Source organism: Alligator mississippiensis, chromosome 1 (genome assembly GCF_030867095.1).
Source record: "Alligator mississippiensis isolate rAllMis1 chromosome 1, rAllMis1, whole genome shotgun sequence".
NCBI lineage: Eukaryota > Metazoa > Chordata > Crocodylia > Alligatoridae > Alligator > Alligator mississippiensis.
In genome coordinates, this window is record NC_081824.1 from 307,261,775 (window position 1) to 307,289,044 (window position 27,270).

Sequence of the window (27,270 nt, forward strand, 5' to 3'; positions counted from 1 at the left end):
CCAGGCAGGGCACACTGTAGGCTAGGCTGGATGCAACAGCTGCAGGTTTCCAGGACAGCAGGCCAGTGAAGGAATTAGTAGGCATCTGCAGGCAGCTGGCTGACGGGAAGTGGGCAGGGCCCTGGGACCATATAAGGCTGAGGTTTCGGCTGACAAACTATGATATCCCTGGCAGCCGCAAGGGAGAGATCGCCTGCCAAGGAGAGCCACCCAGGGGTGCTAGGTCGATTACTTTGCTGCCTGTGAGAACAGTGAGGCCCTGGGAGCTCACAAGAATCCAGGCTGGGAGGTATGCCATTTTAGTGAAGGAAGGTTTTCCCTCTTAAATGGGTGGAAGGCTGTTTCCCCTTTATGCTGTGTTATAGCTCACGGGCTTATGTTTATGTTGTGTTTACCCTGGCTGTTTGGGTTAGGACTATAGGGGTGGTTTATGGAGATCCCATTCATGCCTGTGAGCTACTGTTGAGCCCAAAGAGGGGCAGAGTGCAAAGCTGCAGAGCCACACAGGGGCCTGGGGCCCAGCAGACAGGGGCCAAGGGACCAGTGACTGGAAGGGATGAACTGGAGCTAGGACCTGAAAGCCAAGTCCGACACGATAGGCCTGGGCTAGGAGGCCTAGCCAAGAGTAATGGAGCAGAGGCCTATGAGGCTGAAGCCTTGACAGGAGAACAATGATTTTGTAACACCCTTGAGGCTTGGGGCATGGTGTAGGGGAGAATTGGAGCCACACCATTATCCCCTAAGGGTTTGGGTCCCCTTTAGGGCACAGGTGACTTGAGTGGTCCAGTGAGAGGGCAGTTGGACTGGGGCCATGAGAAGGCCTATGGGAGGCCTCCCTATTATTATCATCTCTTTTTCCATCAAGGTGTGGCAGGTGAGATACATACCTTAATAGAAGAATACATACCTTAATAGAAATACCCCTCATATAATATTGATTCCTCATTATGATTTTTTTGTGATCTATTAGGTACACACATTTTAATTATTTTAATATAGGCTACACTGATTTTATATATTGATGACATTTTTATTAGAATGTCAGGCAGGATTTAAACAAATGCTTTACAGAAGTCTGTGTATTAGGTAAAATCAGTTACCTTTACCAAATTAAGTTTTCATCAAATTAAACATGTTGTCAAGTTTTCCTGAAAACTTTTATTCCCCATAACCATACTGATTGACATTAATAATACTATTGTTGTTTAATTCCTTTCTAACTGTGGGATCATTTCAGCCTTTCCACAGTTTTCTGGGTATCCATATCAGTTTAACTTTCTTGTAGTTATGTGGTTGTACCATTTACTTATATAATTCCAAAACTTTGACGCTCTCACTTTCTTCCTACCTCCACCAGTTTACTGGAATTCCCCTAATATGATGGCTTTGTTAAAAATCAGGACTTAATGATTCAGGGAGTTCCTCTGACAGTTCTTCTAATACTCAGTGATGCAAGTAATCTAGTTCTGTTAGTTTAAAAAGGTTCACTGTTGCTATGTATTGTACCCCAGTTACTAATAGAACAGAAAGTATGAATAACCAAAATATGAATATGTAATTCTGTTTTGTTTCATGCAGAATATGGATGTAGCTTCACATTTGAATCATGATCGGCAATGTTTTATTGCTGTTTATCTGATACTAGATCTTATGCAACTGTTAAGTTTCATTTACAGAGTTCCTTCCTATTGTTCATAATGTTTGTGCAGAATTAGAGGTTAAAAGGTTATTTTTGATATCTTTAGCTTCCCTTATCAACTATCCAGATTTCTTCTCAATTTGGACTCAGTACTGCCTATGCTTCCCCACTTTTTCCATGTTGTATATGTATTCCAAATTGTATATGTATATGGATTGTAATATGTCTTTCACAAACCCCTTAAGCCATGATGGTTATTTAATTGAAGATGTGTCTTTGGTAATGGATTATAGTTGTTTAATAACAATGTTGTAGCCATGATCATCACCACGAAATTATAAAATAGACAAGGATTTCTTAGAGTGACAGCTTTTACTGAACCAGCTGTGTAGTTGGGCATATCCTCCAACAATTGTTCTTTACTATGCAGTGGCTAGCTTGTTCTGGCCATACCTGACAAAAAATGGCTTGTATTCAAAAGCTTGTGTAACTCTGCTCCAGCTACACAGTTTGTCCAATAAAAGGAATCGCCTTAAGGAATCCTTGCTACTTTTGGAATTTATATGCATGTAACAATAAATTCTGAATTACTTGGGGTCAAATAATAAAACCTTTCTTAAACAGGTCATAGGTACTTTCTGTTCCCTCCATGAGTTTTGCACATAACAATTGACAATTTTAGATACATGGGTACTTGTTCATAAAATAAGGGTCTCTCTCCACTTTTTTTGCTCTGTAATATACTTCTTCTGTTGACCAAAACTACACTCGCATTTTGTCCTGAGACTTAATACCAGGTTGTGACTCTTCATTGCCTATCTCAAGATCCTTTCAATTATTTGTTTATTTGATAGTTATTTATTTTATTTGTTTTTCCTTTTTTTGTGGCTGGGTGTTTTAGATTCCCCTAGAGAATGAACTGTTACGTTTGTAATTTCACATACTGAAATAAAAAAGAAATATGGTTCCTTCATTTAGGCTTAAATGTATGTCTATTTTCATTTTTATTGTTTTCAATTTTGGTTCATTATAGATGTGCTGCTCAGATGCTGCTTGGTGCAGAAATGCCCCCTCCTCCCCCTCAAAAACCCCCAACAACCCCAAAACAAAACAAAAAACAAAGTCACAAACCCCAAATAAACAACAAAAAACAACCATAATAGTTTAAGTTGATGCGCACAGTTGACATGAAAAGACTGGAAGTAGCTTGTATTACTGTAAAACATTTTTGATTGTTCAGCATGTGGAAGCTGTCAAATACGCTATGCCACTTAAGTAATAGAGCAGGCCAAAACACAGGACGGCAAATAACAGCTGTTTCACTTCAGGAGTCATTTGAGTACTGCCGACTCATTACTTTCATTTATTCAGATGACCATGTAACAACATAAATGCAATGGAAAAGTCATTGTTCATTAAATCGTATTTCAAATGGAACTAAATGAGAATGCTGCAGGGTTTAGAATACAAGGACAGTCTTTTGAGGAATGAAGTGATGAGGAGGAACAAAGTTTAAAGCTTAATGACAGTAAGTTGCTTCCACATACAGTATGGGAAGGAGCAAAGTGCAGTTGATAGTCATTTTTGCTAACTCAAAGAGTGCAGAAATGCAGATACCTCTGAGAACTTGGCTACTGTCAGGAGAGTTGGCTGAAGGCACGTTGATTCAATTGACCTGGCTCACATTTATAAAAACAAATCCAAAAATGTACCATAGAGTGGTGATAGGCAAAAGCCTTTTCATAAAAATGTTCTTATATTTTTTTTAATTGCACCAATTTTCCCAATGTTTCATGAAATCAAACAGAAGCAAAGTTGAGTAAAAACAAATTTCTCTATGAATATTTCGTCCATCTGTGCAAATCACAAAATGATTAATAAGATGTAATTGGAACAGCTCCCTGTGGGAACATTCTCCAAAAACACTTAAAATATTATGCAGTAAAATGTCTCTTCATGTAGTATCATTAAATAAGCTGAACTCCAACAAAATAAATGTCATGAACAGTACAATTAGCAAGAATTAAACCATCTTTTTTAAAAACTTCATACCATATGTTGGTTGATAACTCAAGTCAAAAGCTGAAAAAAACTGTGCCATATCAAAAAGTACAACTCAATAGATTTGTTTCAGTTTTGAGTGAACTTAATGAAATATTGAGCGTGACAAAAATCAATTAGTAATGGAATATATTTATTTCAAAAAGATATGTTGATTACACTGCATAGTTAGAGGCACTGAAATGTAAGGAAAAGTCAGATTCTTTCCAAACTTATGCTTTAAATGTTTAGGTTTGCCATTGGTACATATAGTAGAGTTTATACTTCAATATCATTCTCTATTGTTAGCCTAAAAGTTGCTTTTTCTTGTCTAATAAGTGGACATATATTTATAATCTCTGGATATTTAATAGTTACTAAGTATTTTATTGCAATTTATGTACCATATTAAAGTGCACGCTAGGAAAACTTATAAACCAGTTAAGTTTATTGGGCCACAGCAGCAAAACCAGAATGCTATGAGCTATGATTAAAAACAATCCTGAAACAATCAACACTCTGAACTACACCTAAAAATAACTTTGGAAATAACTTATAAGTTAAGTTGGTCTAATAAAAGATAGCCTATTCACGCAAAGAACCTTGTCTGCCTATGTCTTTAAACCAACACAGCTACAACCTACACCCCTGTAAAATTCTCATGCATATTTTATAATCTTCTAAAAACCAGTTTAGCTATATTCCTTATCACTGGTCTCTAATTCTTTCATGTAAGCTGCTAAAAGAATTATCCCTCATGGGATATTGAAATTTTGAAACGGGGATCATTTTCTTGAATTCACAAAAGATGCATTTTCTTTTACAGTCAATTTATAATTGGAGAGCTGACACCTAGGATTTAGGTTTTAACTCATATTTTATGAGTTCAGAGCTGAGGCAACAGTCATGTGAGCCTGGCAGTCCATTTTATAAAACTAATGCCCCGGTTAATATAACATCTGGTACATATTTGTTTTAGGTGTAATTTCATTTGCTGCTGAATTCGAAGAACAACAGCAGCCTCAACATAACAAATCACCGGAGGAGACAGATGGTGAACAGGGCCTTCAGAAATTGTCAACAGAGACATTGCAAACTGTTGATGCAGCAAACACTGGTATGTGTATTATTGTAAATAATTTCATTATCAGTCTGTATACATTTCTATCATCATTCATTTTTAAATGAAATGCATATTTTATATGCCAAGTCACATGCCTGTGAATAATGTATAACCAAATGGTTTTTTTGCACGTGTCCAAGAATTTATCCATTGTTGATTCTTAAAAAAAAATGTAGTTTTAAGTTTTATCATTTGTTTGGTTTTTGATTTTTATGCTTTTTGCAACACTTGGTGGTGCAGAATCTGGACTTTTTCAAGACTGTAGATAACAACAATAGCTTAAATGCAACAGAAATAACCTAACAGACACATCCTATCTTTTAAAAATATACTTCTATTAATGTCAGAACAGGTAGCATCAATGTGTTTCAGAACAGCAAAGCAAATAGTTACTGAAATTTACTTGGACAGAGTTCACAGAATATGGAATCAGCCTCTAAAAAAAATTGCAGGTTCTCTTTTGAGTTTTGCCAGTAGAAATCCTGTTCTTAGAATCTGCAGGTGCTGTCGATATCAAATCAGATCTTGTAAGAAAAGAGAATCCATGAGGATTGTGCATATTTGGGGGGGACAAGGAGGTGGGAGGGAACAGGAGGACGATTATATATATATATATATATATATATATATATATATATAGAAGTACAGCCCCAATCGTCTTTACCTGGTAATAACTCCAATTAACGCTCAGTATAGTTGGTTGAAAATTTCTGTTAACTTAAATGATTTCCAGAAATGTAGGAACATAGAATTGGAAGGAACATGAACATATTGAGCACAGTTAAAATAACCTAAGTTATAATGATTATAATTTTATTAGCTATTTTGTGTCAATATTGAGATCTTTTTTGTAAAATTGGTTATATAATCATAAAGACACTTCAAATACATTATAAATATAGGTCCCAGCTCCTATCTTTTGTTTAGCTGTTCTGAGATAGGCAATCTAATGAACAGTAAGCATCTTTCATTGAATTAAAAGTTTTTTGCATCTGCCATCTCGAATGAGAATAGCATTTTAGTATTGCATTACAATCATAACAAAAAAAAAAATTCCCTGGCAGAGCCTTCACAAACTTCCTCATCTTTACGTTGCAGTCCAAGTGGTGTCCTGTGCTATGCAGGAACACAGTTGCTGCTTGAGGTGGTATGGACTCTTTCTTTTGGTGCTTTTTGCTTCCTTGAAAGAAAACAGACAAACAGGCCATGATAAGCTAAGAGAAGTTAAGACATGAGCGCCACTGAAACTGAGAGATGAGAGAAAATTTGCTGCTTTCTTCATTTAGAGGCAGTAGTATAACTAAGGGTAGATGACTGGGGCACAAGCTGTGGGTGCTCAGTATAGTTGAGATCCAGAATGGAGGCAGGGGGCTCAAGGCCCCAGTCAGGCAGAGTGGAATGGAGGGAGGACACAAATTCCCTCATCAACTTTGCCCTTCCTCATTGTGAGAGATGCCAATGCCACAAGCCTTCCCTGGCCCTACAGCCTGTGCCAAATTAAGGTCCTTGCACTATTGTTTGGCACATAAATTTGCAGCAGCATTGGGGCCAGGTGAAGGTAACCTGGCTGTTGGTAGTGACACCTCACCTCTTACTGTCTTGTTTCCACTCCACTCTGGGTGCCCAGAACCTTGAGCCTGCTGCCTCCATTCTGACACTACATAGTGCAAACCTTACCAGGTATGAGCCTGCTGCCCAAGGCACAAACTCGACCAGTTTCACTTTTGTGCAGAGTGATTTATAGTTTTTCCAGTCATAGCTATATAGGAGGTGCAAGAGCACCCTATCCAGTGCTTGCCAAAATTTAGGTATTCATTGCTGTCACCTTTCACTGGTTTATCATCAGGGATCTTGGTTTTCTCTGATGGAAAAAAAATTAAAAACATTTCAGATTAAAAAAAGTAACCCAAAATCTACATTTTTCCATGATTAAAATGAAACACCACTATACAGATATCTATATAGATATACAGATATATACAAATATCTACAGATATATAGATATTAGTGGCATTCCATTTTAATCATGGAAAAATGTGGATTTTTGGGTTACTTTTTTAATTAAAAAATTGGGGATTTTTTTATCAGAGAAAACCAGGATCTCTGCTCATCATCTTCATGAAGAGCCCTAATTACATTTTCAGTTCATGAATGTGTAAACTCTTAATAGCTATGCAGCAGGGTGCCCACTATTTTTGTTCCTGTGGGGGGGACTCTTGGAACATCATCAAAGAATGGTTTTAATACTAAGCTTTAAAATGGTCTTTAAGTTATTCATAAAGGAATCTTTATCTTAGCAAATCCTCAAAGGAGACATTGGCCACATGCAGGCATTGTTTTTCTACCAATAGACACTATGAGTGTACAAATGTTCATCCAAATTCTCCTGGGTGAAACAAGCCTCTTCCAGGCCTTAAAATTAACATTTAACCTTTAAGCAAGCCCTAACAGTCCATATAGATATTCTTACGTGAGCCTTCCAATGGATACAGTGAGTTCAACTGGCCAGGTGTCCATCACTGCCTGAGAGCTAGAATAGGTTTTTTTTGTTTTTTATTTTTATTTATTTTCCTGTGTGGTGTTCTCTCTCTCTCCCCTTCCCCAGTCTTTTTTTCTTAGGTTTTTATAAACTTCTTTGTAGTTCTCTTCTGTATGTTCTATATGTCATAAGTATGTACCAATCATCTTTCACAGTAGTCTTTCCTGTTAGACTTAGACTGCCATCTGTATTCTGCTGTCTCAGGACTGCTACCACATCTTCTTTTAACTTTTTCATTGACATGGCTCATACAGAGGTCACTGTAAACTGTCCTGCTTGCTCTGCTTTAATGGCGTTTAGTTACATAGGCACTGACTTTTATTTTTGCTGGGGGGGGCAAGATGATGGACTTGTGCCTTCCACCTCCAGCCCATCAGTGTGTGGGGAACGGGGTGGGTGTGTGGGGAATGGGGGTGTGGCCACAGGTGAGGGTGGGAGGGGGTACAGGCAATGTGGCAGGGTTTTAATCATAGCACATATCCCCCGAGATTCCTTTGTCCACAGCAGGGATGCAGGGTACAGGGCTGCTGCCAAGCTGGACCAGCTCCGAGCAGGAACCGCCTCCATGGCCCAGCTGGCAGGACCTAGCACAAGAGGAAACATCGTTCCACCATGGCAGCCAAAGTGAGGTGCCCCCTGCATGCCTAGCAGTAGCATAGGGTACAACTCTGTGCCACAACCACTGTTGCACCTCACCTTGGCAGGTTTTGGTCCCACCTGTTGGGCTGTGGGGACGGCTCCTGCCCAGAGCTGGTCCCGCCATGCTGCAGCCTTGCACCCCAGTGTGGGTGCAGAATACTTGGGGGGCATATGCCCCCCTGCTATGTTGCTTTGCCCCCCACCCCCCCCACTGCATCACCTCTGCTCCCTTCCCCCCTGTCCTCTTAGACTTGGTGGAGAGCAGCTCCTGCAGCTCTCTCCAGATATTACATGGCTGACAAGTGCACATGTATGTGCATATGCACATGGTGCTCCCTGCCTCCAATTGCCCTCCCTGCTTCCCCTAGCCCCAAGCAGCCCCTCCCAGGATGGAACTCTTCCAGCCTGCAAGGGGAAACCTGTGGGCCCCAAATACCCAAACCCTTGGGCCCCAAATACTCAGTGCCTATGGTTAGTTATGTCAAGTCAAAATGGCATTACTCAGGCTAAGCATTTCAATAAGGCATATTTCAGGCCTACAGTCTGCTCCTGTCGGTTCCCTAGATCACTAAGGGAGGACACTGGAGCAGCTACTGCTCCCCATGCCTTCCCCAGACCAAGGTCACCTGATCACCTGTACTGTGCTCTCTCCTGGGAAGATGTCTAGAAGTGGAAATTTCTGATTATTTTCCACTGTTAGAAATGAACATCTGTTCAAAGCCATTGATTCTTCTTCATAGTATCTCTTAGAGACTGTTTTTTGGACTTGATTGGGAAGTTGTTTAATCACAACTTGAAAATAGCCTTATTCTGCAATTAATATATGAGAAGCAAGGGTTTTTTTTGTAATATCTTTTATTTAGGCCAGCTGTAGGGTTGGATGAGATGTTAGACGAGCTTTAAATCACAAAGCAGCATTCCAGCTCCACAGTTGGACCAGTAACAGATATTACAAATCAAACTTTGCTTCTCATATAGTTCATAGAGCACTGCATCTGCAACATCCTGACCATCTATAGCAGGAGTCTATAGTTAATTTTCTTATTTTAGTAACCACTAATAATGCCAAATGAGTTAACTACTTTTGAATAAACCAACTTTTAAATACAGCTTGTATTTAAAACACAAAATTATTGCAAATAAACATCTCAAATAACCTTATACTACTTCTTAGTATTTAAAGAATAAACAAAATGCGTGTCTGTGTGCAGAGACAAGTGCAGCCCCCCTCTGTAACTGAGAATACTTTTACAATGATCCCTTGGAACAAACAGAAGGTCACTGCTGGTTCCAGGGGGGAGAGGAATCTGGCTGTAGCCAGTTTCTCCTAGCAATGGTCCCTCCTCCCTGTGAAGCTGCAAAGTTTTCAGAATGGGTGGGAGGAGGGGGAGGGAGCAAAGGGAGCTCATTCTAGGGGTTCCCCAGGCAGCACTGGAGGATGGGGTGGGTGAATTGGAGCCCTCCCACCTCAGGAGGGCTCCAATACACTTGTTCCACCATCCAATGGGAGCTGAAAATCCCCCAAACCAAACTCCCTCTGCTCCTTTTCCCCCCTCGCATTCTGAAAAAAGCAATAGGCTGGCAGGCAGCACAGACAGAAATTAGAGAAGATGCTTTGTTTTGTGACATATTCATGTGAACCTTCATGCCATATGGGTTCAGAATTTCACCTGATCAGCAACTTTTTAAAACTGTCTGTAGCCATGCGCTTGCATTTGGTACCAGTTGTAAACCACTTTCTGTGGCCAGATCGGGTAAAATTTGTCACTTCTGTCTGCACCCATATTTCCCTTAAAGTTACAAGAAAAGTTAAGTATTTATAAAAGACACCAGTTTTAAATAATAGTATTCCTAAAATTCTTCAATTATTTATAATTGAGATTTTAATTTTTTTTTGTCTTTATATATAAAGATGAAGCTGGAGAGAGGGACAGCCTGTCTCAGCTTTTGGAGGACTTAACATATCAGATACTTTTCTTTCACATCCAAAAAAAGGAAAATGTTAAAGTTTCTTCTCAAGGTGGGGGTTTCTGGCTGTTGGAAAGGACATTCCTGTTTTGTGTTTGCCTTTTAAAGAAACACATCTTAAGATTAAAATATATGTTCTCTTACCCACAATTAAAATTCCTGACAAACTCTGGGTGCAGAGTTAACTAATTAGCTCCACAGCAAAATGTCACTGTCTATATGTGCACCAGCATTAGGGCACAGTAAATTAACTCCACCATAAGATAGTACTGTCAGTGACAGTACTATCCTACGGTGGAGTAAGTATGTGCACTGAAATGCACATGTAGATGATGACAGAAGCTGGCTGGGGCATAAGGGTGCTAAAATTTGGGGGCTGACTGCTGCCTAGCCCACCACTTTTTAGCACCCTTATGCTCCAGCAAGCCCTTCTGCTGCCTGATGCTACCACCAGGAGCCTGGGGCTGACCCTCTGGCCCCTGGGGCTGACCCAGGAGCCTCTGCCTGACCCACCTGTCTCCAAAGCCACCAGGCCACTTAAGGCCTTTACTCCCTTGTTGGGGCCTTAGCCTTCCCAGCTTCTTCCGTTCTTCTCTAGTTGGTCCCTTAGCCACAGCCCACTGTTCTGGACCTGGCTTCTGGGCTCCAGCTCTTGACTGCCAATCTGGCTTTGTCTTTGGCCTGTCCTCAGCAATACAGTTGCTGAGCCTGGTTCAGCTCCTGGGCTTCCTTGGCTCTCATCCCTGTCCTTTTTGTGGACAAGGCCCCCTAGCCCTGGCTCTACCCTTCCTGGTCACTGGGCCTCTTGGCCCTTGCCCAGGCTAGGCTTGCTTTCTCCCGTTCTCTCTCTGGGCTTTAAACTTCCATCTGGGCCTAAGCTGATAGTATGTCCTAAATCAAGGCCCTCTAGCAAGCTGCAAACACTGGCATGACCCTGGCACCTCCTTGGCGGGGTTTGGAGGGGGACGTTAAGTCACCAGTGCATCTCTCAGGGCCTCCCACCGTGGGTTAAACTCCAAGGGGCCACCCAGGGGTGCGGGCTGGGCCCCGCTCCCACCTTCGTCGCCATGTACGGCGGTGATTCTGATCCTATTCTCGCCGCCATGTGCGAGCCGGGGGCGAACCGGGGCAAACCGGACCCATCTTCGTTGCATACGGGCTGTGGCCAGCAGCCCGGGCATATTGGGCTGGAGAGAACCGCTGGGCGGTTTAGCACACGCGAGTTAGAATTAGTTACGGAGGCATAATGGTTGATTGAAAAGATTGTTTACTTACACCCAAAGATGGCATTGGTGTAGGCTGGACAGGTTTCCAGGCACAGCTCCCGCTTGAATCCCCGTTGGAGGATTACAACAAACTCAGTTGCTCGCACGGAGTTACTGAAGCTCTGTGGGTTTTGTTATTCGGTTCCCAGGCCCCCAGAGCTGTTAAGACTCCGTGGGTTTGAAAATTGGGCTCGGTCCGGTTTCTATTCCCCGGAGTTGCTGAAGCTCCGTGGATCCGGTTCGATTAGGTTCGAAAAGTTTCCCCGGAGTTACTTAGGCTCCACGGGTCCGAAGTTATAGGAAAGGGATACGTCTAGGATTGCGCTCGGCAATGGGGAGAGGCTAGAAGCTAAAGCTCCGTAGGCTCGGTTCTATTGCCTCTATTGCCTGCTTAGGGGAGGCGCATCAGGTCCGCGAGGGTCCGCAGTGCTTGGAGATCTTCACACAGAATCTCTCTCGTCCTCCCTCCTCCGACTTGGGCGGAAACTACCCAAGTCTTTTATACGGCTAGCAAGCCAATCGCTAGCCGCCACGTGTGCCTACATTAGGAATGGGCCAATAATGTGGCGTAAATCCTAATACAAATGGCGGGAACTTCTTTACAACGTGTATCACTACAATGCAAAAGAGATGCACCCTGCAAAGAAGCTGTAATCTGGCGGGAAATCCCCCGTTGCACCAGAGTTCTCTCTTGCAGCAGAGAAATCTACCGTGCAAAGAAAGCGACAAATTGGCGGGAAATAATTTAGCGGTGCCGAAGCGCACACACAAACAAAAAATCACAACTTTGGGTTGTGACACCAGGCACTTTGCTGTGGCATCTGCTCACTCCTCTTCTACCCACTCCAAAATCACCAATTATCAAACTGGCTATAACACAAGTCCTTTTCCTTGGGGCTTTGTAACTAACCTTAGCCTTTATTGTAGGCAATCACTTGGCCCTGCTCCTTTAAGTACCAGGCTCCATCCCTGATAGCCTTTAAGGCAAACAGTCCCCAACCAGTCTCTCTGACAAAGTTCTTCTCCAGCAGCCTGCAGAGACAGACTGCCTACCCTCTCTCTGCAGCCTTGGGCTCTTATATTAAGCCTTGCCCCGCAGGGCAGGTGACTCCCTTGTCAGCTGACTTGTCCACAGGGTCCTTCCTTAAGCCCCACTTTGCTGGTTGCTACAAAAACCCTGCCCGTAAGCCATTCCACTTTCCAGTAACAGGGCAGGGGTTCCCTGTTACACAGGTGCACCAGCTGGCTCTGGTGCAAACTGCACTGGAGTTTATCATGTCATCTTAATGGCACATGCAGTTGCACCAACTGTAAACATAACTCACATCTGTAGGTAGCATGCAAATACTATTCCAACATCACATAAAATAAATCACGTAGAGTATTATATAAAAAAGTTATTAAACAGTATTCCAGTCTGTAATTGGACCTGGCAGTGATAAATTCAGGTTTATAAGTAAGATCTATGTTCTTTACTTGAAACTATTTTCTGCCTGTTGCTGGTTAGAAAAATCATGAATTTCCTACAATTTTTAATTAGTTTGAATGTCACCTCATAAAAGAAGTAGGTAAATAGAAATACACAACTTATTTTAAAACACCATATATTTAAAAGGACAAATAAACAGTCATTCAGATGGACCAAAAAGGAAGGTGGCCTTAAAATGAGCTAGTGTAAAAACGTAAAACACATTCTTCATTTACAGGAACTGCATGCATTATTACAAATTGAACAAAAATGGTCTGTCTTGCAAGCATGAGACAAAATGCTTAAACAGACAGGTAAATGATAGAGTTGCAGAGCCAAAATATAAAAACAGTTCTTAGCAGGGAAAAAAGAATTTAGGACTCTTTGGCAAGTCAAAAAGATACGTTCAGGTGGGATTTGAAAATAAGTGGAGAGACTGTAAATTAACTGTTGAAGACTGCAAGTGATATAGATAAGACCATAACAGCAAAAGTGAAGAGATTATATAAAGAAATAGAGGGGAAGCCATTACTAGGTGAGCAAAAGGAAAGTGAAGAAAAGAGAATAGTGAGGCAGCTGGAACAATTCACTGGATAATTTTTAAACAAAAAAGACAGTGGTTTGCATCTGCACCCAAAAAATTAATGAAAAGTGAATAAGTTATTAGATGACAGCGCAGTACAGTACAGGGTGGTCATGCTATTTTGTATGTCAGGGAGCCATGGAATAATGTTCTTTATATATTGGCAACTGGCAAGCTGGAACTTAAGAAAAATATCAAAAAAGGAGTTTCAAGAAAAGGGAATAATGATATTGATCATTTAAGTAATATTTTGTGCTACTCAGAGACATTTACAAATCTTGGTTAAACTCTCCAGTGAGGTCAATACAATTTATTTTCAGATGAAAAAGACACACTAAGGGAGGTGTCAAACATTCAATTTAACACTTACTAAGTGCAGTTAACATGCAAACAGATACATTAAAGCAGTTTAATACATACTAAGTGCCCTCCTGGCAATTGTTCCATTTCAGGTGAGGATTAACTTCCAACATGCCTAACATATCAATAGGTCACTACATTTCAGTGATTTCCAATTGTTGCAAGTGAACAAGTAACAAGGCTTTAAGTTAAAAGACATGCTTGAAGTCGCACAGTGAGCCAGTATATGATGATGTGGGTGGAGAATTATTTACGGAGGTAAAGTTAAGGCAGTGGTTTATAGAGAAATGTTACGTTGCCAGAGATTTCTAGAGGTAGAAAATAGGGTGTAAAATATAGAGAGAATGGTGGTTACAAATTGAGGATCAGTTCTGTGCTTGATCGTGCTTCTTTTGTACATGGGGATATTTGGACGGTCATCAACAAAACAGTGGGAGTTGACCTTAAAGCTAGTTACAAGGGAAACATGATTTAGATGACTGTCTCAGCCCTTTGTAAGTACATGATCATAAAAGTAGAGAAAGAGAATGAAAACTTTGAAACTGAGCATGAAGTACTTTCTTAATTTCTTAGTTGTCATGAATGTGCCTATTTAAAGACTCTTTAGCTAGATTATTTTAAGCCCATTTGAGGAAGCAAAGCCTTGTTGTCTTGACTTTGCAATTAAGCCAGACTTCCACTTTGTAGAGACTTCCTTTTCACTCTTTAATTTAATTTCTCTCAGCCACCCCTTCTTCAGTGACAGGTACTATGTAATCTGGGTAGGAAGAAAGTAGATTAATTATCTCTAATTGGAGTTTACTTGTCTTCTTTACAGACTCATATTCATTCTTCCGCACTGTCTTTTAAAAGAGCTTTGACGACAGGTAGATTAAGGACCTGAGAGGGCAGTTGGGAATGCTCTAGTATTTACAGATACTTTGCTGGCAGGGTATTGGGATCTAGATCCAGAGGGCAAATACAGCTCTGCTTTTCAAACCTTAGCAGCCAGTGCTTCTGAAGATGGTATATGTGATGCAAAATTTAGAGAATGCCAGTACAGGTAAAATAATCTTTTTGGCTTTTGCAAGCAGGTTTTATTCCCTGAGGAGCTTCTTAGCCAATTTTCCTAAATAAAAACAAACAAGCAAAACTACACCCTGCTATCCTGTCTAGGACAATGGGAGGAGAGAGAACACATTTTGTTTTGGCCACAGCACAGGAGCTTGGCCTCTCCATGAAGCTAAGTGGTTCAGCTCACAGCCTGCTTCCTGTCTCATTGCAAATTGTTTTCTGCCTATCTGCTCTCACCTCTGGAGTTTGAAGCTCTCAAGCCTCATTATTCAAATATGCTCAAAATGGGCTTCCTCAATACAGCTGACTGTTCCCTTTTACAGGGACAGACATCAGTGCTGCCAACCTCACCCTGTCAAAAATCATGAGACAAACTGTTAAAAAATCAAGAGATTTGGAATCTAAATCACGAGATGCTATTTTTGGTGTGTGTGCATGTGTGGGGGGTGTTATTTGTGAAGGTGTGGGGGGCTGTGTGTGTGTGTGTGTGTTGGGTTTGGAGCCCAGGGAAGTGGGGGGATTCCCCACATACCATGGCAGGGTGCAGGGTACTGTGGGTCAGGAGTGCGGGGCAGCAGCAGGGCTGGGGGGTTGGGGGGGGGGGGGCTGTGGCTTGGGAGTGAGGGACAGGCAGGCAGCCGGGTTGGGTCGGGGGTTGTCTGACAGAGACATGGGAGGAGTGGGTGGCTCACTGCCCCTGTGTGAACTCTCAGGGAAGATGGGGGGACACGTGTCCCCTGGATTTGTCTGGGGTGGAGGCAGACTGCCTGCTGCAGGCTGTGGCTCTGCTCCCTGCTGCCTTTGCCCTGGGAACTATGAGACAACACCAGGCAAGCAGGGGATGTGTGGTGTGGCCAAGATGCGGCTCCCAGGGCAAAGCAGCAGAGTTTAGAGCCCCAAGTCCACAGCAGGCAGCCTGCCTCTGCCTTGGGCACAAATCCGGGGGACACCTGCCCCCCATGCCTCCTCCAGAGTTGTGCACCGTGGCAGGGAGCCACTCCCCGCCATGCTTCTGGATCAGCTGCCTGCAGCTCTGTCACACAGCCCGCCCCAGCCCCTCTCCCTCCCTCACCATGGGGGCCTCAGCCTGCTCCCCCACCTCTCTCCCTTCCCCTTCCCCTCCACAGACTTACTGGCATGGCACTGTTGTACATGCACCAGAACTAAAAATCCCAAGATTTCATTTCTCTATCTAGTGATCATGAGTTAGAGTTCATTTGACTTGGAAATCAGGAGTCTCGCCATTGTTTTGCAAAGGTTGGCATTACTGCAGACTGCCTTGTTGCATGATGATTTAGAACGCGGGTGGCCAACCTATGGCACATAGACCAGGGAGGGGACAGGCAGCACAGTGGCAAATAGGGCAGGGAGCAGAAAGCATAGCAATAGATTTGACAGGGAGCACAGGCCAAAAAGCAAAGCATTAGATCAAGCAGGAATCATAAATCAGGGAGAACAAAGCAGAACAGCCAGTCAGGCAGGAAAAGGGGATCAGAGTGGCATTCAGAGAGGGTATATGGCTAGTTTGAGCCATGCCTGCCAAAAAGGTTGGCCCCACTGGTTTAGAACAAGATTTTATGCAACATCACCAATCATGGAGGAACTCATACCCAAGTGAAAACTTAAAGTTTTCATATCTATTGGCTACAGGTGGTATGATTAAGTTTTTAAAACTGACAACAAATTACTAATACTCTTAAATAGCAACCACAGATACTGCTAAAACCATTATCATAATAAATTATCTGCATCACACATACGGATTGTGTAGTTAACATTGAATTTTATATTAGTAATCATTACATTTTCATAAATATTTGGATCTAAGTTTGCGAATACAAGGAATTGGTTTTTAATTGATTACACGGGACAAAAAAGCAGAAAAAATGTTCACAGGAAAATGTAAATTGGTACACCAAGTTACGAGTATTCCCAGTGTAATCCAAAAGAACATAAATTATCTGATTTTATTTCTTTATTCTATAACTGTGTTTGTGGATTCTACTGTAAAATAATCAGAAGAGACAAAGTTAAGGATAGTTCAGCTGTGTAACAAAAAATTGGGCAATTCTGTCACATTTTCCTTGGCATTGAGGAGAATATTCAATGAGTTCATTATTTTTAGTCATGTGTACTCCATTACTGCATTCCAGTTTGTTTTAAAGTGACTTTTCCCATGCTCTTTGTAATTCAGACCATCTTGCTTCTGGTCTTAAATGAAGTGTATTGTATTATAGCAATTTGGATCCATGGATTGTTTATGGACCTGTAATCTTTATCCAATTTTGTAGGGCATAGTCTGTGCCATGAAAATCTATGCAAGCTGAGCACTGTGGTCCATTTTAAATTTTTAATACAAACTGTTTGCTGTTGTTAAGAATGTAAATCTTCTATATGCTGCCTATAAGCTTTATGTTACATTTTCTTTTATGCTCCAGGTGTTTGTATATTGTTGTACTCTGAAAGCTAGTAATGTTGCATCTGCCACAAACATAAATCAGTCACTCCATTTATAAACCATTATGTCTGTATGTCTTTGGCAGTTGTACCGTATAGGATTGTATTTGCATATAAACAGATCAAGGAATTTTCTTACCGAATTAAAAATGCCTGGGATACACATTTTGCTTGCTCATGTGGCCTGTAGATAAAACAACAAATAGCGCGTAAGCCTCATTGTTGAAAAGCAAATTTATTCCGTTATGTCCTATAGATCTCAAATATTTATATGAGAATGAGAAAAATCTTTGTGTTTGACATTGAACTCATGTAATTGATTCAACAAGAAAATATTTATATGTATATAATAAATATAACAAATGGTACTTAACAATACATAAACATTTATTTATAAATATCAAATATTCACATATTTCTTTTCTTTTCTCTTTAAAACACCTTTATTTGAAGTTGCTATAGTTACGAGGAGAGCTGTGACATTTCTATTTCAGTGCCTTTTCTAGTGCCTCCTATGGTGACAGCCTCATTCTGAGTGGAACCTTGTCCTCCTAGATTAGATCTCTGAGCTGTGGTTCCTCTGTTTGTTAACAGTGTTAAAACCCAATGAGTCCAGTGTTTGGCATGCATAATTCCTTTTCCATCAGGAACCTAAGACATAATATATCTGTAGTGATACAGAAAGAGCTTTCTCCAACCAAAGTAGCATTTTTCAAAGGGAAAAACCTATTTAAAAACTTTCTCAAGGTTTCTCCTAGCTCACTTCCTGCATCACTGTTCTTCATTACCAGGGATCCTGGTTTTCTCTGTTAAAAAAATTGCAGCTTCTCTAATTAAAAAAACAAATCCGTGATTACATTGAAAGGCCACTATATGTAGGTATCAGTTGAACACAATGTTTTATTGATATATTTACAGTTTTAAAGCAATTTGGAAGCCTACCAGTGCCTCAATCACTATAACCTCTATATACATTGGCATTTGATTTTGGGTTTTTCATCATGGAAATCAGAGCTCTTGCTGAGACCACTCTGTACACCCCTGGGAACTATGTGCAAAATTTTCAAAACTATGCACAGAAAAATTCAAAATTATGCAAAATTAATTACATTTTTTAAAAACAAATTAAACTGAATAACACTATTTGGACCTTCTTTAGAAATATATGCAAGTACTTGTGTGTTTGGTGTGTGTGTGTGTATGGAGGATTTGTGAAGATGTGGGTGTGTGCATGGTGGTTGTGGCGGGTTTCTGGGGGTGTGTGGGTATGGGGGTTTGTGGGCAGGTGTGGGGTTTGTGTGGGATTGTGAAGGGGTGTGGAGGTATGGGTATGTGGGGTTTTGTGAGTGAATCTGGGGTTTGTGGGTGGATGTGGGATTTATAGTGCACAGTCCCCGCCTCTGGCAACACAACAGCAGCAGGCAGTGGGCCCTTGGGGTGCTCATGGACAGGGCAAGCAGAGCCCCCAGTGATGCACACCTTTGGCTGAGTCCCAGGGCTTACACTTGCTGGCACGGAGCCGGCACAGAGCCAGCACAACCTGCTGGGATGTGTTTAAACCAGGCTGGGCTGGCTCAATGCCAGCACATGCTGATCGTGGCACTGCAGGCAGGAGCCACATGCCACTGGCTGGGCAGGATTGTGCTTCCATGTGGGGCTTCCAGCACTCCAGAGGGAAGCAACACATGGAGGTAAGCAGGAGCCTTCCTGGCCCATTGGTGCACAATTCTGTGCCTCCATGTGTGGCTTCCTGCCTGGTCTGATGGCATGCAGTTCCCTGTCCATGCACCATTGGGCCAGGCCATCCCTCCACATGGGGCTTCCCGCAGACACCTCTCCACTCCCTCAGCTCCCACCCGCACACCCCCACCCTGCCCCACCACCTGCCCTGCTGGGTCTTCCCACAGCTCCTAAACCCCTCCCAGCCCTGGCAGTCACCTGCACTACCCCCACAGGGCCACCCCCAGTCTGCTGGAGGGTCCCCCCACTAGCCCCCACCCCCTTGCAAGCCCCACTTACCTCAAAGGTTGCAGGAGGAAAAGTGAGGCTGAGCCAAACCCTCGCTGACAGTGTCTAAGGCCCTACTCCTTCGCCTTCTAGCTCCCCCTCAGGACAGGGTTTAGGGTTTGCTGTCCTTTTTGCAAGAAGCTCTTGCAAGCTGGAATTCTGCCATCCTACAGAGAGCTCTTTTCAAAAATGGAAAATCTGCAGGTATCTCCATTAAAATAAAAAATCTGCTTTTTTTTCCCCCCTGTTAAAAGAAAAAATCTGCAGTTTTTCCAGTAGGAAATGGAAAACCTGGATCCCTGTTCATTATATTGTTTGGCTACCAGTGGCAATGATAAGGGATGCACAGGGGTGCATGTGCACCCCCTGAGAGTGCTGGTGCACCCCCTGAATGGCCATGCTCGCCGCTTAGGTGACAGGCAGGGAGCGCCAGTGAACACCCTGCAAGCGCCGACCGGGGAGTGGCCCCCGCCCCGGTTAGCAAGATTAGCCACGTGGGAATCCCCCCAGGTTGCTGGCTGGTCGCTGGGGTGGGGACCTGACCCCATTGACTAAGGTGGCACTAGTCGCCCGTGCTGGCTACATTTCAAGCCTTTAGAGGAAGTCAGGTCTATAGAGTGGGAGGAAGACTCTAATTTCCATCAGTTGCTCCATCTCCTGGACTGTTATCTTCCAGTTCCCCGCCTGGCGGCTTTGGTATACCTGTGTGTTGCCAGCCTGAAGTTGTTAGTCAACCAAGGCTCCTGATTTTCACTTAAGCCACCTTCAGCTTGTTCCTTCAGCCAACCAGTCCTCTGCCTGCTTGTTCTTTCACCAAATCACTCCTCACTGCTGCCCTGGTTACCTTGTATCTGTAACCTTGCATCCTGATGAGGTAGCAGCCAGTTCAAGAGTTAACTGGTCCCATGGCAGTGCCATGTGGGACTAGTAAATCCCACCACAAAACCTTGTCCAGCCAATATCTGTTGATCTCTTTCCTGTGAATTTTGAGAAAGGAGAGGTGTAACATTGCTGGAGCTAGGTGCATAGTTTATTTACAGGAAATAATCTGGCAATTGTTTGAGTATTTGCTGGTATATTTTTTATATTATTGTACCTATCTGATACGTGCCTCTAAGTAAAGGGTTTGTTTTCATCCTTTAGTAAGTAACCAAATGCTAAACAGAGAAGGGATTAAAATCATTCCTACTTCTTAGGAGAGTGTCCTAGCCACTTGTCTTACAGAGTCATTTTAATTTTTTCTCTCTTTCCACCCTATGAATATCCTTTAGCATGGTTGTGAGGTCACTGTCCTGGGAGGTGAGAGATATGGGTTCAGATGCCCTTATGCAAGAGAGTTGAACCTGGTTCTCTAGTCTTCTGGATAAATGCTCTAATGACTGGGGAAAAGGGAATTGCCATATCTGCTTTTGAGAATCTGGTTCTTCATTCTTTTGCTACTTTTTTACCTTTCAGCAAGGTTTACCTTTGCTGAACAGGAAATAATTCAGAAATATTCAGAAATGTCAAATTAAATGGCTTAATCAAATCTAAATACCTCTTTCTCTTCCTTTTTCTTTTAGTTAATGAAAACATCTAAGCAAACATAATTTGGCTCAGTATGATTTTTTTAAAATTTTTAAAGTTTGTTTGTTTAATTGTATTTTTTGTTTTGGCCAAAAAAAATTATTCATCTAGTTTTAAAAGATCATATTATTTCAATGCTTGTTTTGTGTAAGCAAGTCTGCTTTAAATAATATAGTATGTTCAAATGTGTCAACTAAGTCCGTCCAAAAGATTGCAAGTGGTGATTCAGGAAAAGCTCTTAAAGGTGTAAGACAGGTTCCATACTAGTAAATTGTATTAATTCCCATCAACCATTATTTAAAATGTCCTCTCAGCAAGAAACATCATCAATCTTTGACAATTTTCCTTCTGTTGTAAGTATCTAGTTGGTAGCCTTATTTTTTTTAGTAGATGGAGACTAATGACTGATTTTAAAATTCTACTTTTAATTTTACAAAATGTGCAAATAATCTATTGGCTGTTTATCACTAATCTATGGCAGCAGGCTAATAGTGGTCATTCTTGGATTTTTTTTACACATGCTAATATAGTAGAATTTCTTAAGTAACCAAATATACATGTCCAAAGAATAATAGATGATTTCTAGTGGATTATAGAGGTGTGTATTACAGTAATTGGTTAACACTCACTGTCTTAAAATATTTCTTTACTTCCTTTCTTTGGTGTACTTGTTTCATCATTGTTATCAATACTCTCTATAGTTGTTTACAATATGCCTGTTGAAAAATGAATTATTTTGGCTGTCTACATTTTAGAATGCTATTGGCACCTTTGTGAGCCAGAAATGTTGATGGCATTTTCTGTTTTATCTTCAAAGTGCATTTATGTGTTCATCTTAGCATACACATATGTACATTCAAGAGAGACAGATTAACTTTCAAAATGTTCTTATATATATTTATTGCATTTTGGATTAGCTGTTATAATACAATAACAAGACATTTCAAGTAAAATAATAAATATTTTCCAGAGTGAAACTAAGTCCTTTGCTCCAATATGATGAAATGTCTGTTTTTTCTGTAACATTTCTACAGTGTATTTATAGATGCACATAATACAGTGCTAATTCATCCACGCAACTTGCATATGAGCTAGAACCAGGAATAAAAATTTTGGTAATTTGAACAATTTACTAATGCCTGAAGTAAAAGTCCTACTTAGTCCTGCAGTCCTGTAATAAAGGATGCTCAATTGCTCTATGTGGCTAGCATTGTCAGAGTTCAAGTCAACTGCACCTTGGATTCCTTCATGGAAGTCTCAAGAGTACCCCATGTAGGCTAGGCCTGTAGCCATTGCTATTCTTGAATCACATTCCTTTCCCTTTCATCCAGCTGCTTAGGTTACAGTGATTGCCTCAGCAGCTCTGATGTTAAATTTGAGCCTATAGTCTTGCCCTCTCTCAAGGATAGTAAGAGGCTTAGTTAATGATTTAGCCAGTTTGCCCAAAGCAAAGTTCTATTTATTCAGAGCCAAAGTTTACAGAGAAAAATATTATAAAGCAATAAATAGTTCACATGGAAGTCTTTTACCAGTTCCTTACATAACTTCTCCCAGGCTCTCCGTACAGGTTTACAGGATACCTAACTCCTATAGGGCCTCTCTTTCTTGGTAACACTCCTTTGTTAGTGCTCTGACTATGAGTGTCCTTGTCCTTAGATGAGGGAAGTCATGAGCAGGGATCCAGGTTTTCCATGTCCTGCGGAAAAATGAAAATTTTCTCCTTTAAAGGAGAAAAACCCAAGAAACTGTGGGTTTTCCCTTGCAGGCTAATGCCCCCTGTCCACCCAGCAGCAGTGTGGGAAACAAATCTGCAGCACCAACGCAGTGCCTCATCTTGGTGGCCATGGCAGTGTGGATGGTCTGAGGTCCTAGCAGTGGAAGTGGTACTGAGTTGTGCCTCTCAGCAGCTACGGGGTGGGCAGGGGTGCCTCACCTTGACAGCCATGGTAGTGTGGTGCTCCCTCCCGTGACAGGTCCTGCCTATTGGGCCATGGAGGCACCTCCTGCCCAGTGCCAGTCTGGCCAGGCTGTAGCCTTGTTCCCTGCTTTGGGCACAGAAATCTTGGAGGGGCATGTGCCCCTCCATGGCCCCCTGATGCATTGCCTATTGCATTGCCTATGCCCACACACCTCTTGCCTCCCCCACACCTCCTCTTCCCCACACACTGGTGGGCTGAAGCCTGGGGGAGGGGGGTAATGGGCTTGGAGTGAGGGGCATCAGCAGGGCTGGGGGGTAGGGTGGAGGGCTGCGGACAGCCACAATTGGACCTGCATCCTTGTGAGCTACGGTGGCAGGGGGAGCTCTGATTTTTGCATGATAAAAAACAAAACAAAAATCAAATGCCAAAATATATAGGTATTTAGAATTTATTTTATTATAATGATTGACACACTGGTAGACTTCCAAATTGCTTTAATATTGTAAATATATCAATTAAACACGTTGTGTTCAGCTGATACCTATATCTATATATATAGTATAATCATTTTAATCATGGAAAAATGTGGATTTTGGATGTTTTAATTGGACGATTTTGGATTTTTAACAGAGAAAACCAGGATCCCTGGTCATGAGTCATGAATTCCCCAGGGGATCACTTGCTTTGGACACCCAGTTTTACATAGTCTCTTGGGGTAAAAAAAAGACATTTTTTGGAGTGGGATCAGCTGTTTTCAGATGTATCGTGACATAGCTGATTCACTTAATAGGTAATTACAGACATTGCCCAGGGCCATTATGTTGCAAAGTCAGGCCCCTGCTGCTCCTGGGCCTCCAAGTACCTGATCCTGTGAGACAATAGCCTCAGGTGTCACAGCCTGACTTGGGGCTTGTATCTCCAAGTAGGGGCTCCCTTGCAGTCTCTCAGCATTGTAAATTTGCAAGATTTATCCCCAGTGACTTTAGTTTCTGTATGAAACATACCTTATCAGACCCATCGTATAAGAATAGTTGCATAATGATACGAGCATTATTTATATCACTAATACAGTTGTCTCTGAAACTATAGACTATTGTTTCCATCATGTAGGATAGTCTTGAAATATTTCAGATTTTGGAAGCAGCAGTTATAGATACATATACATAGGAGCTGTGTTGGGCTGGAATGGACTTGGTGCAAAAGGAATCTCTGGACAATCAAACTGCCAGCAGCTGAGGGTTACAACCTGGCTAAACTTGAATGGCTTGTTATTTTAGCCACAGGAAGGCGTGTGCCTGAGGTAGGGTAACAGCCCTAGTCAAATCTTAACTCCACGCTCCAAACCAAGGAAGTTTCAAGCTAAAGCTATTCAACAAAAAGTGATTGTAAGAATTTTTATCATGGTTAAAACAACATACTTTTTTTTCCCTGTCCTGTTTGTCCCAAATTGCCAAAAGCACAACATTAGCTTTTCATTCCATCCAGGAAGAGCACACACCAACTGCTGAAACTTCCTTATCCTGACGAAGAGTTTTTGAACTTGAAAGCTTGCTTAATAACTATTCTCCAACTATTTGGTTTGGTCTAATAAAAGATATCAAATTCACCCAAGGAACCTTGTCTGCCTATGTCCTTAGACTAACACGGCTACAACCTACACCCCTGCAAGGTTAGCTAAATAATTTATGCTGTGAGACAACATGAGGCAAATACCGGGCTTAGATAACTCTAGCCCAAACAGTTTCTTTGGCAAAGTTAAAGACAAGTTACAGTACTTATAAGCGAAAATGTTAAGCAACCTTAACAAAGTATACAAAAACTGAAAACGTTGGTGGTATGATAGTCCAAGCTATAAACATGAGTTGTAAGTTTCCCTGTGTAAGAATTTTTCCTTTTTAGCTTGTGAACAGTCCCTTATATATTTCAGCTTCTACTTGAATACAGGTAATAAATAATGGTGGTGTCATTACTGAATTCAAAACATGCAATCTGGCAACTGTTATAATATAAAATATGCTGATATAAATGTAATATAAATTAATTACACCAAAAAGGCGGTTAACTTGTTAGAAATCATAGCATATCATGGGGAAGGAGTCTTGCACTGCCTTTATCTCTTGCTATGTCATCCTGTTCTGTGGATGAAATAATGATTGCTATTTTTACAGTCTTTAGTTTGTCACTTTTCAAGAGTGCAAACCATATTGGGTAAATGACAAAATCATAGGCTACATATAAATTTAGGAAGCTTTATATCATTTACATAGGTTTTGGGGGATTTATGTACAATACTCAGTCAGTAAGTGAAAGAAATAGTGCCTAGAGTGTACCCACCAAACTATCAGTTTGCCTCCTTTCTATTTGGGTATATACTTTCATCATTATACTGTGGTGACATTATCTGTCTGTTAAATATCAAACTTCAGGTCACAACCAAAATGTGTACTGATTTACAATGAACGTTTTGGCAGATCTTTTTGCTATACCTGTATCTGTCAGGCTTCATAGAATGTTTGCTAAATATTAATTTCATTGTCTAGAGCAACTTTGTGCACATGTATATTTTCTTTCCCACTTTCTCTCTAGGCAGCTACGAAGTTGATTAAATGCAGCCAACGCTGAGCATGACTGTAAAACACATGGCCTATATTGGGCAAATATGCTGATGGGAACCAGTGCAACCCATCTGAATAAGATATATGGTCGTGCCATATTTATTTTCCCTGTTGTAGCGATGGGAGGGGGACAGATTCAAGGCAACCTTTCTATAATTAGATTCTGAATGGCATGTAGGGAGGTCTGCTCTCAAGAAGCTGCCAGCTGAATAGGAAACTGGTGAGCAGTTTTTTTCCAACTAAGATGAATTTGGGTTTAGACAGATGGGAGTAAATATTATAGGGATTCACTTATCATATCAATTTAAAAAATAATTTCCTTTCCTTTAGAAGCTGATGGTAGTCAAAAGGTGATTGGCAATTAGAAGTAGACATTCAAGTCATAATAACAGTGTTCACATTGTGTGATAGGGAGACCACATACAGGATTCAACTCCTATGTCTCTCCAGGAAAATAAAGTTTGCAGGATGGAAAGTCACACATCTCTAGGAAGTACTTAGAGTGTGAGTATGTCTACACAAGACATTTACTATGCAGTTGACAAATTAATAGAGCTGTGCGAAGCTTTGATCCCTGATTTGATTTGGTAGAGATTTCACCAGATTCAGTGGCCAAATCTCCAAATTGGAATTGAATCAGAGGACCATTTAATTTCTCTGAATCGAATCAGAACCCTCTGAATCAATTCAGAGAGATTCAGACATAGACACAGCTTTACATGTTTTTTCTATGTACCTCTAGGTAGCAGGCAGCTCGTGAATACTGCAATGTTGGGCCATATGGAGCGTCTCACAGGAGTGCAGGGGGGCTCCCCAGCACACTTGGCAGCAGGCCTGGAAGTGGACCAGAACCACATCCGGTCTATTTCCAGATCCTCTGGGGAGCATGCTGGGGGAACCCCCCTGTGTTCCCCCACCAGCTCGGTGACTGGTGCCTCCTGGGTCTGAGGGGGGGCACTCAGGGTCCCCCCATGGCCTATTGCTGAGCTGGAGGTGGTGCAGGGGGGGCCCCCCAGCATGCTCCCTGGTGGACCTGGAAGTGGACCAGAAGCTTTAATTAGAGCAGCTCTGAGATTTGCTCCAAGTAAAGCACCCACAATGTCACGTGTATTCAGTGTCCTGCACTTTAAAATGGCAGCGGGGGTGCTTTAACTAAAAACTTGTTTGGCAAGCTTTAGTTAAAGCGCCTCTGCTACCATTTTGAAACATGGGGATGCTAAATACAAGTGATATGAATGCTGCCGGAGCACGCTAATTAACACACTCCAGAAGACTGTCAGAAATCTCAATTAATTGAGTCTGCTCTGGCATGTGCCATTTAGCACACGTTGGAGCAGAGCTCCATCACGGGCTTAAGTGCCTAGTGGCTGTGACAAAAAAGCAAGACCTGAGGATTTTGTTAAAAGGAAAAGCTCTTGAGCAGGTTAAGACTAGGTACAGACATTCAAAAAGCCCGAGGCAAAAACCATCTAAATTATGTGGTTTTCTGTAAATGGCGTGGTTTAGATTGACAGCAAACAGAACAGACATTCACCCTTTGTGGGGAGGGGAGGGCATGCACAAATCTTAGACTAGATTTTACCATTTAGAACCAGTCTGTGTGTGCCAAACTTCTGTTCTGTTATGTGTATGGACTGGGTTCTGAACAGTTTTACTGGTATAAGTGAAATGTCTATCTGGCTAATGTGGGGTTTTGGGGTGGGTTTTCTTTTTGTAAGTTGGCTCAGTTATTAGTAACATAGTTGATGTGAATTAGATATGCACACGAGATTAGGCATAGGAAAAACAGTCGTGGCATATTTAGTAAGGATCTGGAAGCCTAAAAAATTCAGTTTGAAAACAACAATTAGCCTTTTGAAGGAAATTCTGTGGACAAGAGCCACTTGTGGCTGAATAAGTTGAACCTTGAAAAAGATGGAAGATTGGAAATTACAAAGCATTCCGAAGTCAGTCTTACAGAAAAAAATTGAGAATGCTATGGACAGTAAAAAAGAAAATGACTGTGTGTTAGGGAAGATTGTGTCAAGAC

General features: G+C 41.6%; 1 protein-coding gene across 1 annotated transcript in view; it reads left to right on the forward strand.

The window, feature by feature from the left end:
* Positions 1 to 27,270, forward strand: part of CFAP47 (cilia and flagella associated protein 47) — a 773,444-nt gene that overhangs the window by 461,075 nt on the left and 285,099 nt on the right. The window contains exon 50 of the mRNA XM_059724382.1: positions 4,659 to 4,796. Within this exon, the coding sequence (XP_059580365.1) occupies positions 4,659 to 4,796 (138 nt within the window). The remainder of the gene's footprint in view (positions 1 to 4,658; positions 4,797 to 27,270) is intronic.